The sequence below is a fragment of the Leuresthes tenuis genome, unplaced genomic scaffold (assembly GCF_036924035.1).
Source record: "Leuresthes tenuis unplaced genomic scaffold, fLeuTen1.0.hap1 SCAF_2, whole genome shotgun sequence".
NCBI classification, from domain to species: domain Eukaryota; kingdom Metazoa; phylum Chordata; class Actinopteri; order Atheriniformes; family Atherinopsidae; genus Leuresthes; species Leuresthes tenuis.
The window spans coordinates 10,579,287-10,593,028 of NW_027325356.1; the positions used below are offsets into that span (position 1 = coordinate 10,579,287).

At 40.6% G+C, this 13,742-nt stretch overlaps 1 protein-coding gene across 3 annotated transcripts in view; it reads right to left on the bottom strand.

Moving 5' to 3' along the window:
- Positions 1-13,742, bottom strand: part of LOC140301609 (transcription initiation factor TFIID subunit 4-like) — an 82,635-nt gene that overhangs the window by 12,884 nt on the left and 56,009 nt on the right. For all 3 annotated transcript variants that reach the window (XM_072380161.1, XM_072380160.1, XM_072380159.1), the window contains one exon: positions 11,375-11,497. In XM_072380161.1, coding sequence (XP_072236262.1) covers positions 11,375-11,497 — 123 coding nt within the window. The remainder of the gene's footprint in view (positions 1-11,374; positions 11,498-13,742) is intronic.

The window sequence follows — 13,742 nt, forward strand, 5'->3', positions numbered from 1 at the left end:
CTGGGACCTCATTTCATTTAATGATCTGACATGCTCTGCAAAAACAATACAGAACCATAACAAAAGATATCTAAAAGTGGGCGCAGCCTTTATCATCAGTGTCGGTTTTTTTCATGGCCATCCATTTCCAACTTTTTTTTTTCTAAATTGGTCAAATGGAAAGCAGTGAAAAGCGAGGAAAAAAAATTAAGCTGAGCTGAAAAGTGCGACTTGGATTTAATATTTTATAATTGCCAAGGGACATTCTAAGATCAATGAATTTTTGCCCGGGACGCACATCAGAAAGAGATGTACTTCAGTCTTTTTAGGGAACATTGGTCTATTTAATTCCAGTGTCTGATGCATGTGAAATATGCCTTCCTTGGCCTCCTTCTTCTTCCCGAGGCACTGCTGCAAGCAGACATTATCACTTTTAATGGGCCGCCATGAGAAGAGGCAAGTCAGCCAATAACCCATCCTCACTAATGGATCGCCTTGTTTATTCTCTTTCACCATTTTCTGAAGCTAATTTTAGGCGTTCTGTTTTCCTGTTAAAAAACAAAATAGAGGACACTGTATCACAACAATATCTTAACAAAAAGAAATAAACAGGCCTAAGAATGAAGGACAGAAACAGAGCAATATTAATTTACGTGGACCGTCTCTGTCATGTTAAGTAGCTGGTGGTTGGTCCAGGTTATGAGGGGCAACTTGTGTCTGATAGGAAGCCAAAACGGGGTCTTTCACAGTGGGAGACTAAGACAAAAATGTGCTTCTGGGCCAGTGATGAAAAGCTCAGAGAGTTGAATAATAAAGGTAGTTATCAGCAGTAGCTTTTAGAGTTTGGAAATATCAACTCTTTGATTAGTTTATATTTGATTAGTTTAAAAAAAATCCAAGTAAAAGTAAACATTCTAATGGTAACTCACAGCAGATCAGAGTCTTGTACTTGACTTAAAAAAAATGCTGCTTTCCTACCTTGAATATTAAAATCACCATAAAAGTCCTGACTTTAAAGGCCACACCTGCTACAACTTAATTGATGTGTAAGCTCTAAACTGCTTTGTTTTCTGTATGATTCCCTGGGACGATAAATTGACATCAAACCACTATGCAGCTAAGCTGATAAGGTGCAGTGGGCAAACACTGCTGATCCAAATAACCATCAAATATCTGTGATGGCAACATGCTGTTAATCTGCTTTCACAGAGGGTCATTTACCCTCAGTAAGACATCGTCTGTAGTTTGATGGTGTCTGAGAATGTCTGAGAAGGCAACAAAAATCCATGTTTTTAAATATAAAGAACAGAAAAAGCAGAGATCAGGGATTTATTATAATGAAGTGATGGTAAAGAAGGTGTTTAATTATTTAGAACTGAGTTTTAAACAGTGGGGAGCTTCTCACAGTATGTGTGATGTATAGCTGCACGATGAAAAGTCCTGAATCAGATTCTGGAAAACTCAAACTACTCTCTATGTTGGCATTTCTGCCATCTCGCTGCAGTATTTTGCCTACTCCATACATATTACCATCGCTCACTCTCCCTCCCTGGCACTCATCTGCCTCCCTACCAGCCTCTAATGAAAGATCTTTTCCATCTTTTCCCTCTTTCTTTAACCAGGATCAAACCTTGGCAGCTGACAGTGAAGCTGACATAAAACTGACATAAAAAACATAGCAACAATGAAATGTTTCCACATATTGCCAGTTCTGTGTCACACAAGAAAATCAGGGTTAAATCCAGCAGCATTGCAGGAGGTCCAGTAAATAACGACAATAAGTCACATGAAGGTACAGGAGTTTCTAAAGTGAGCCATAACAGAAATAACACTCTGGTCTCTCCAGGGCTCTAACATGTAAGTTTCAGAGCCTCTGTGTTGACAACTTCATTAGCAGCTCTTGCATTCCAAAATTCTCAAGTCGTTTGATAACATTATCCTCCAGGATTGAGTGAACACAAGCAGTTACAGAATGGCAAAGGCACAATTGAGGCATCTAGTCTGCCTGTTCCTATGAGAAAGTGAAGGCGTAGGATGAGGAGAGTGGGTTTGCACAGTGCGGCATAGTACAGCGAGGGGCCCACGATATTAGGCTGTCTTCATGTCCCTGGCCAGCAGGCTAGCTAGAGAGCCAGCCATTATTGGTACGCCTCCATAGCAGTGAAGCAGATGGGGGGGGGGGGGGGGCAGCAAATTTCATTCTTCAGAAATTTAATTATATCAAGATTAACAAGGGAGGTAATTAATTTCTTTAAGATGAGTATCTATTGAGTGCCTGGGGCTTAACTTTGTTGTCAAAACTGTATATTATTTCAGGGCAAAGTTTTACAGGCAGAAATGAAGGGGATCACCACTTTACCATGAAGATGGAAATATAGGCACTTCTTATCTGAATAAGAAGATTTTAATGTTAACACTTCTGTGGATAATAATGCATATGTCGAAATGTAAAGTTGTTTTTAGGAATCATTAACAACAGAAGAGCCACGAGTAGATCAACTATGCATATTCATGCAAAATCATTGGTTGAAAGTTCCTGATTGTTATCAGTAGGGCATTCTGAAAGGGAAGAAGGTGGTGTGTTACTTTCAGATGAGCCAGACAGATCTTTCCTTAAATTATCTGGAAGATCCGGGTGCTGAAATGATCTGACAGAGTCAAAAGAGGCCACAAATCTGTTGACAGAGACACAGTCCAACAAGCTAATTAGGGATCATCTTAAATTCAGGCACACTAAACTCTATATATGCAAGTGTCCAAAATAACAAATGGAACAGATCATGATGAAGATTAAATGTTTTGCAAGCTGCCCACTACCCTCCTATCTGGTTAATCAGTGGGTTGCCTCTACACTGTGATGTCAAGATCTACTGACTTTGTTTGTCCTATCTAAGTAACCCTGAGACTTTCTTAATCTCTAATAAAAAATACAAGCAAGATTTTTATGCTATTACATATTTTCTTGCTAATTAGCAATCTTAGCATGCTAATAGGTCAAAACTAAGGTAGCAAACATGATGATCATCTGCTATACGTTGCAAGTTAGAACAGACTCTGAGAACATGTTTGGGTCAATGGCTCAATTTTTTTCATTCACTAGGTGGAGCTTTGACTTGGATGCTGCCTGGAAGATACTTTATCCATATCATAATCCCTACAGGGGTTTACCATATATGCAACATGAGAATGTGTAAATTTTACCAAATACTGAGAAAAGTAACTGACAAACAGCTATGATGTGGTTACACACAAGTGAAGACTAAGCAAATGCGTCTATCTTTTCATGCTAATACTATAGCTACATTTCAAATGCTTTAACCTATAGTGCAGTTGATAAATAAGCACCACAGTGCTCTGCAGTGTATTGGAGACAGGAAAACTGGCAAAGTGCACCGTGTAAATGCTTTAAGAACATATGGCATCTGGCCAAGAAACCCCTGTAACCATTATTAAGACTAAACTCTGTCTCCTTTGTGTCCTCACTGGAAATACCGAATTGCCTTGAGATGCTAAGTCAAACCAACATTACAATCTTCCTGACATTATGAAACCAAAAGCAGCCTCTTGCTGCCCTCTTTAATCATATTTATGTAGTATGTAGTGAAGGGGAACCCACACGGGAATCCTTATGTTTCAGTACATCCTCATAAATGATGCAAAAGCCATACTTCAGATCCTATCCCGTATCAATCCTAATTTGTGGTCAAATAAATACATAGATACAACATTTATCAGTGGTTAATGTCAAAGCACCCTGTGAAAATAACAGAAGCATAGGTAGGCCTATGGTTAAGAGCAAAAGCAGAGCTCCACATGTTGACAAGAACTAAATAGAGAAATGAAAGTTAGCTTTCTTTTCCACCAAAAATATCCACTTTGTATGTGGTTTGGACAAGGACAGGAGCAGGGATGAGTAAAGTTGATTAGATCGGCACTGCCACTACTCCTTCAAAATCAGCAATGACTTTTTCACTAATCTGAACAGACTCTGGGCAAAGACAGGACAAAGATGCAAAAGAAAAAAAGAGACAAGGAGGAGGAGCCATTGTTTTCCCTCATGCTGTCCCTTCAACCAGCAATCAGTTGACCCGTCTCCCTCTTAACCAAACAGCCTGGTTGGTCCTAGTCCTCTGAGTCCTTACACCCCCCTCAAGCTCCGGAACCCTCGTACTCTTTAAGTTTCCTGTTTGTCTGGTTGAAGACCTGGCCACTTTACTCCCAGGCGGCACATTGGGAGGGACGCAGGAGAAGGAGGGGTAAGCGAAGGAGAGAAGCACAAGATAGAAGGACAGAGGGTAGGTTGGCGGGGAGAAGGCAAAGGGAGAGACACTGAACACTCCCGAGTTGGGATTGATTTACTTCATTAACCGAGATTACAAGTTTAACTTACAAACCAGAGGTCAAAATTTCTCATTAACAAGGGGACCGTGGAGAACCTCAGGGCTTGGAGACCACTCTTATTACTGACTACACATTTCAATCTGTCTTTGATGTTCCATGTCTGCCTTTCTACCCCCTCTTTCCCCCTCCTATTTTTTGGCAGCGAGGTTGATTTTAATTGTAGCTATAGAACAGAGCATAGTTTGCCTGTAAGCCAGCCTCCACATCTGTAGTGAGTGCAGCTTTAGTGATATTGGGTGCAGTCCATAGCTTGGGGCTAATTTTAATGGTTCCCCCCCTCCTCCCTCCTTCATCGGAGACTCAGATTGTTTTCCACGTGATTCCTGTTAATTTAGCTGGAGGAAAGGGCATCAGTTTTCCTTGTGCTTTTCCCCCCTCTCTCCCCATGCCTCTCACTCTATTGCCTCACTCCTTCTTTCTGATCTACAGCCTCAAAGAAAGAAGGTGAAATGAATTCAAATGGAAAAATAGACTGTGCTCACTATTAAATCGCTCGCCTACCTTTGTCCCCAGCATTGCGCCTGGTCGAGACAGATAGGAGGAAGCCAGTGTGGCTGTACAAACTGGGGCAATTTAGCTGCTATTGTTGCTTTTACGTCAGCAAACAAAGCTCTTCCTTTGATGTGATAAATGGCCTAAGTGCCTGAATGATAACTCAGAGCTCATAAATGTGTCAAGGATGTTTCAAAGCATTGAGCACGTTATACACTGCAGGACACTGTGCATCGAGGCAAATTTTACATCTCAGAACCTTAAGATGTGCAAAGGAGTCTCTATCTGTGTCTCATCATACATTGCAAGTGAAGATATTTTCCAATTACTTTAATAAGCAAATAAGCAACCTCTTTGAGTGAAAGGCCCAGGCTTAAGATGCTCTGAATGCTTGGTTTTAAACTGTTTTTCTACTTTTGGGATTGCTGAGATCAATCATTTTTCCAGGCACAGCACACCCATCAAGTCAAAGTATACTCTTCTTGGTAAATGGACAAGTTTTCACAATTGAAAACAAAAAGTTACTTTAATTATTGTGTTTACAGTTTTTTTTTAGACCGTCCACATTGCGAGAGAATGTGGTGGTCCTACCAAGTACTGGGTGCTGGGTCTTTGTGGGCTTCCAGAAGTTAACCAATCAGAAGAGGGAGGAGGGCTCAAAAGCCCAAGAGTTTATGATTTATTGTTTGAATCAGCCAGAGGCTAAAATAAGGCATTATGGGATAAAGATTTTATTTTGAACAGTGAATCACGCAGAGCCACTCCAGTGAAGTCTCTGAATAAAAATATAGAGCTGGAAAGAGAATAATATGTCTTCTTTAATAGGCCTGTGTGTGGTGTGTCAGGGTTGTATAGGATTTGGACCACTGAGCTTTAGGCAGAGTTATGGTGTGTGTGCTTTGCGGGCCCCTGCCAGTGCAGTGACCCACCACTGGGGCCACAGTGGGCCCTCTTCAGCAGGCTTGCCAGCAGCCCCAGCCATTGGCTTCTTGGAACTAATCTGCCCTGCGGAGCCCTATAAGACCTCCTTTGTTACCTCCTGCAGACTAGATCGGGCTAGAGACGGACTCTCTAGTTTTGGCTGGCTATCGGTTTCACAGCCCATGGCGATCCACATCCAGGCACAGGCCCAAGTCCTGCATAGCCACCATCAAATTAAAGGTGCGTGAATGGGAGGTGGGTTGGGTTGGACTGGGAAAAAAAGCTAAATTGTGTCACCTGAATTCCCTCACAGTCTGAACAAAGTGGAGAGATTTAAAAAAAAAACAAGCAGGAGAAAAGGAATACCAAGGAAGATGATTTCAACAGGAGCTCTGCCTCTCAGTGAACAGAACAGGAACTCAACAAGGCCATTATCTGGCTCCTAATTTGAGCTCTGGCACAGCACTGAAGGGCTGCCTTTGTCTGGGATTAATGCGGAAAGCTCAGGATGCGATGTCAGAGGGAAATAATCAGCGTGGGCCCTTCATAACGTTGGCTGCTTGTGCTCCTGGCCAGGGCCCCCCGGCTCATTTCTGTGGAGATGAAATCTATGACAAGCCCCTCAGTGAAGCTGAGAGCAGGCAACAGTCCAGTAACACCCACAGGCCTCCAGGCATCCTGTGACCCCCTTAGAAAAGTCACATTCACTTTGCTCTGGAGAAGGGAAAGAGAACGCCGCGGGGGCTTCCAGCCCATGTGAAATGAAGAAATGTGAGGAGGTGAAAACGAAGTGAAAATAAGTTAAGATTCCTCCTCCGCCCCCTCTGCAATAACTCCAGAGGAGGGGCACACTATGACTTCACTTTATTATGCCTTCTGATTAAACATATACAGGACATTAAAAAAAAAATGGAAACAAAAAAGGCTCCCACGTAATGTATATTCATGTTTATGTTGTGTAACGGCATTTAAGAAAGCACTTTGAGGAAGCAGCTTTTTTCTTTTTTTTAATGCAGCAGAAGGTCATGGGCTAATACCCATCAGGGTAAAGCATTCTGAAAGAGGTTGGCACTGTACTCAAGAACCAGAAGTAATGCTTTTATTTTGTTATTTATGCTTTTTTACTGAGTGCATTACTCTGCTCCTCTGCAACACACTGCTGCTTAGCCAAGGATGTGAAGATACAACTCGATAAGCAGGTTATTAAAATGACCAATTGACATTCAAAATTCAGGCTTATTCTAGATTCATCATATTTACAGAGGAATATGTGGAATTTAAATGTTTTCCCTGGTGCCTAAAGGAAAATGTGACTTAGTGCAGTGACTGTGGATGACTTCATGTATAACCCGACTGTTAGAGAAATGTGATACCTCAGTCGTTGCTCATGGAACCTCAAACGAGAGACGTTTCGTTGTAACAACAGCTTAATTAAAAGCAGACTAAGCACGTCACAGAAGAATATCACTATGCTCCTTGTAAAACAGATGTTTCCTTTCACCTATTTTGAATTTACTAACTTAGATTGAGGAGGATGAGCTTTCGGACACATTCCTAAACTTGGATAATGCTAAACACTTTCAGCATCAAAGGGGTTTGTGGTATCAAATGCACAATGCCTCTCAAAACTAGACTAGAATGAATTGTTTCACAGAAACAAAGAAATAACTGTTTTCACAACACAAATCTGTTCCCTAATGCCTCTGAAAAGGAATGAAAAAATGACTCAAATTGGTGATTTCAATTTTGAGGATCTTCATTCACACTTGAAGGTGAAGGACTTCACGTTGTGTGTCAGCGCTCCACAACCAGCTCAATTCTGAGTAAAGATGGCAAACATGAACAAAATGCTCACTTAACCACTGTTCACTTAGTCAAATATAAATATTGAATTGAACTGAATAATACTTTATTAATCCCAAAAATGGGAAATTATTTTTGCAGCATAAAGAATTCAAAAAGCTATTAGACATTAGCCATTACAAAAAAAAAGTCTTTGTGCAGTGTTATTGCTGTGGGCAGGAATGACCTCCTGTAATATTCTTTGCTGCATATGAACATATGCACTGATGCACCAAGACATTATGACTGCACAAAATAGTTTGGTAGCTCCAACCTGCCACATTCCTGTTAGGAGTTGGAACAACCATCAGCGAGACTTATTCTTTGTTTGTCCCTCCAAGGACCACTGTGATCACCACCACTGACAGAGGCACACCAAAGGTCAAAGCAATGAAGTCAGTCATTTTTAATCCCCAGAATGGGTTATTAATAATAGTAATAATTATCCACGTCAACCCTGACCCTGCAGTTTGTCAAACTGTCTGTATCTTAGGGGTTGGTGTCATTTGTTTGTAATTTTGTGTTTGTCCCAATTTGTTGTATATTTCCAACAGCTTAAATTCAATGATTTAGAAAAACCATTGAAACAGAAACCTTTATATTGAAAGGCAGTGCCAAGATGGGGATAGGATCGTACGCAGATCAGTCATAACATTATGACCACATACTGAGTAGGCTCATGCCACCAAAAGAGCTCTAACACGTAATGAACAAAGATTATCTGAAGGCCAGAACACACCAGCGCCAAACAACGTGCATCAAAACAGACACACATCACATAACCTAAGTATGACAGCTCTTCCTCTATGGTGCTTTAGCACATACAGACAGTTTAAAATGTCTGTTCTTCCCTGCTTTTATCAAAACGCCGTCACACATCAAATGTATTTGATCAGAAACACTGCTCTTCAGGTAAGTCATGAGGGTTTAAGGCTTTTGTTTTCCACACAAAGTTAAAACTAATGTCTCAACAAGGCCAAAAACATTTTTATAGAAATCACTTTTAGCAATGTAAGAGTAATTAAGTGTTCATGTTAAATGCCCCTAAATGGTATAACTATGCCACCTGCTGACATAAATTGCTAAACTACATGCATTGTCCCTTGAGTGGTTAAGTATAAAATATAGGAATATTGTTGTAAATTTAGATTCTATATTACAGAAAACTAATATATGGTAGCCTACCAATAATGTGAGTTAATCTGTTGTTTTCAAGACATAACTGATCAAAACAAATCTTTAATTGAAAATTAACTACTGCTATTGGGCGCTTCACTGCATCCCAGATCCGTGTGATCAGATGTGGACTGCAGGGCTTCCTATGAAGCCCTAATATTGCTGGTGGAAGCACTTGAAGCAAGTCATATGATGTGCTACATCACTGTGCTCTCTGTGTATTCAGGTCTTGAGGGTGTCCTGGCATATCTGATACCCAAATGGCTTTACCCACAGTAACCCTGTGAGTTTTGGGGTGGGGTCCTTGTAATTTGGGTGTGCTCCCAACAGATGCTATCAGATCTGTTCAGACTGGTATCTGGGAAGTTTGGAGGCCATTGAACATCTCAGACTCTGTCATATTCTGAGCCGTACCTTTGCAGCTTTTAGGTTTTAGCACTCAATGGTAATGGTAGTAAGTGTCAAAGTAACTACTATCTATGTTAATTTCAGGATGCAAATTTCCCAACAGAGCATCAAACTGTAACAAGACGAGCAGTTTTACAGAGGTTTTAAGGTTGTGGCTGATCTGCGTATCATCCCACAAGAGACTAATATAAGACTTTTAAATCTGCCACAGTATTTACTGTATGACTCGTATTTGTCTTGAAATTTATCAAGTTTCATTTATTGAGTTTCAAAGTTTTAAATCGATTTCATCAATCTAAACGGATCTAGATTAATCTAGATAAATCACATCATAGTACACAGATTTAGTATATTTGGCTTCAAAGCCCTGAGCTTACCCCCCATTAAAGTTCAGCCAGGAGAGGACCTATTGGGTTCAGGTTTAAACATTGGTTGTGCCACTTCAGAACTTTCACAAAGTTTTCCCAAAGCCACTGCTACTTTTTGGCAGCATTTTTTAGCTACTTGTCTTGTTGAAATATAAACCTTCTCCCCACTCTGAGAATCTGATCCCTCAGGAAAAGGTTTTCACTCCGGGTTGCTTTATATTTTGGAGCATTCATCCCTTTCTGCGCTGACTTTTAGCCACCATCACAGAAAACATCTCCACAAAATGATGCTGTGATCTCCATGATAGATCTTCCAACACAGACTTCATTTTGATCACATCTGTAAGTTTTGCCTCCAATTCTAGCACAGCTGTGATGCTATATAATTAAACAATCTGTTGTGTTGACAAAAACAAACAACTTGCCAAAGCACTCGATTCTGCATATTTCCTGTAATAGCAGGCATCACTTGAACCACCTTCATCAAAATAAAACATATGCACAGGTGCACAAGGTGAAAACTTTGCCAGCCACACCATGACAGCTGGCAGTGAATCTGTTCTGAGAGGAGCCTGAAACATCACATTACAGGACTTAAAAGCAGTCTAAACTGCAGTTTATAATGTCACAATGTCTCTGTCAGTTTGTAATACAGGTAATACATGTTGTTCAGGTAATCCACCAAAATAATTGTCTAGTAAGATTCTCTAAACCAAAATCTGAAAACAGCTCCCTACTGGCAAGTTTTTCTCACTTTTATTTGATCAATCACCTCAGTGCAAAGTTGTGTCTTCTTGACACTGTATTCATATTATGCAGTGTCTGGTAAGTATAAAAGTGGAATCAAAGTGCTTTGGGTGTTAAATCACCAAAGGTGTGTGCACAGACAAGAGAAGCCTGCTTATAAATCAAGAAGAGTATTGTAACAACATGGTGAACACTGAGTCACTCAGTCAGAAATTATAACAATTACTATTATTTATGGACATAAAAGAGGCAGAAGATAAGAGTAAGAAAACAGGAGTTTCAGCCATAAAGTATGCCAAATTATTTTTTTTAAAATATGACTCTGGAACTAGCAGATTTATCTAATCTAATGATCTAATAATTGTCTAATCTGTTACCACAATGGCACAACCTGCTATATTTTTTAATAATCATCCTAGGAGCAACATAAAATATTAAGAAATGCATCACCACCTATTGTCTATTACAACAACCAACAAGTTTGGAGCACAAACTAGTACACTTGAGAGGTGTTCCCACAATCTGGCTAGCACAAGGCATTAAAAATCACTTAAATTGCTGCAGATACTCCTGTTTCTTATCTAGTGTCTTACAGATAAAAAAAAATGTGACTCAGTTTCATATCTAGCAACACTCCAGTGCTCAAACTTATCATCTTGTGTGACAGGATCATGAAAACTTACTATACCACAGAAAGGCTTAGACAAAAGACAATATTTGGGGAAAGAAATGGATTATTTTGGAACATCACTTTGCAAATGGCAGAGCTGATAGGTTATAATGATTATTTTTATACTATCATTTGAGTATTCTCACTGATTAGCCCTCATCTGTTTGTCCTCTATTAAATTTAAATATGAAAGAATACAATGTGCCCAAGATTAAGATTCCTGTTTTAAACATCTGTTTTTTTTGCTTGAAAGAATTCTGCCAAAGTCACAAACATAAACAGATGCTGTCACAGGTGGATAAAAAAAAAGCAGCACAAGAAATTGATATTGAAACTAACAAAAAAGCTATCAAGTCAGTCTAGTTCTTACCTCTGTCCCTGATGGTGTAGTTCCTGGTGAGTCCATTTTACGTTTTTTTCGGGGTCCAATGGCGGCTAATGCTGTGAGGTTGGCATCTCGCTGCCTCATCTGAGCCAGTTCCTGTTGCTGCATCTGGTTAGGACAGAGCAAAAAGATCAGAAAATAACCTAATCTACTACACTGTTGCATTACCATAGTTTCACATGTGCATATAGAGGTTTATAAATGTGCCATGTGCAAAAAATCAATGTGCACCAATGACCCCGTCACCAACCTATAATACTAAAATACAGCCAAAGAAAAAGTGACTTTATGTATCAATTAATCTTTCTTCACGAAACAGCTCAGGAAGGTTAGTCATTTGTAAGCCTCAACTAATATCAATAATCTCTGATATCTGCTTGAAGCTTTTTTTTTAACTTAGCTTCTATAATATCACTTTCTCGAGGTATATTGACTAAAGAATGAGGATCATTGGCAATGATCTGTTGACATGCTAGGAGCACACAGTTGAATGAATGAAATGGAATAAAAACAATTAAGCAGGAGTAGGATCAAATGTTCAAATTAAATTAAGGAACTGCCTCTACTGTCCATCCCAGCACTGTATAAGCAGAATACTCTGCTGAGTAGAACAAAATGGATGACTGCTGTCGGCCATTAACAGAGCTCCCCTCAAAGATAGCGTGTGTGCAATCACATGGTCCTGTTGTGATTTTTGCAATTCGTGATGTTTAAGATGGTGTTTGCTTTTCTTTTTTTTAGAGGGAGCGGAGGGAGGGGGGCACTGCCCAAGGTAATGTCATATCTATCTGCAGGGCTGAGGGGGAACCCAGCGTCGCTGGGAGCTGCCCTTTCTATTGGGTGGAGGTGTGAGGGCCTGGGGCCATGGCACAGAGGGTGCCAGCACTCCCTCCAACATGCAAACACAGTGTGCACACATACACACACACATGCCTATCAATCCTGGCCACAGCACAGGGAATGCCTACCCACCAGCTTGCCTGCGTGCCTGCCTGCTGGGGGAGAGAGGCCCGGGTTGGAGCGAACAGGGACAATCAATGTGGGCCTTGATGTCTTTCATGTTCTTTTATGTTATCTCTCAGCATGTGTTCGCTGGGCTCTGGTGTTTGTGTGAGGCATGTATGTTGTCTGATGAGTGGAAAATTTCATGTTACTTTCAGATGGCGCTCTGTAAAAGGTTGCTTTGGTGTGCAGAGTCTGATCTAAAATGTGCATGCAGTTGACTCTGATTTTTTCCTAAAACCCCGCTGGCAAGGCATGCCCTTTAGGGTGTTGCCACTTCACATTTAGCACGGCGGAACTGTTGAAAGATTCAAACACGCTGCCAAAGTAGGGGAAATAATAGCAGCTGAATACATAAACTGCATTCACTTATCCTTTCTACAATGGACGGTGGTGAAAGTATGTGTATATATAGTGGAGCCAAATTTTAATAAATAGAAATGATATGGCCAAGTTGCTGGAGTAAATTCATGTTTTCCTTAGTCTGACTCTTAATGCTATACAAATCTATCTAAAGGTAAAAACAAACTTGAGATTGAGGCTAATGACCATTGCCCCTGTCCACATAGAAAAGGTAGCATTAATATTATCAGTGCTGACTGCATCAGGCTATGCCACAAACAACACACAAATCTCTCAAGGCCTGACCTTAAAGAATCCCACCACTAAGTGAGCAGTGGCAGAGCGACAGAGCAGGAGAGAGGGAAAGAGAGGTCCGCTATCTCTCCGATGGCACCAGGATGCCGACATCTCTGGCTGGCAGTTGGCACCAGGCATGAGCTCCCAGCGCCCACAGCTACTGCCTGCATTTTCAGATTTATGACTGTATGATAAACGAAGACTTCATTTTACCATCTGCAAGCCTCCAGTCTGCATTTCCCGTCATAGTAAAGAGGCCGCCATGACACTGGGAGACTGATTTCTGATTTCAATCTGGTGCCACAATGCAGACTCTACTTTCCTTTAAACTACACATTACTGTCTGGACCCAGTGGTCATTTTGCCAGGACACAGTGCTCTTTGTGCTTGGCCCCGATACATGTGTATTTATTGGAGTTTACCTTTAAGTACACAAATTTGTAGAAGAGAATGAATCACCAGTAGGATTTACTAAGCTTTGTGCTATACTAGTCACTGTTAATTGTGCCATTACACTTTCTCAAATTTCAGGCTGTGGTTGATGGATGTGAATTTATTTGGAATGCCAAAGGAAGACTGAAGAAAGTCTACGACGACCTGGACTCTGTAACTAGAAAGCCTCATGCAGGAGACAAGTTCTCCTGATAATCTCCTGATTATCAACAGGTCTGCTTGTTTGCTGGTCATAACTGAGATGAGCTGGTTACACCTG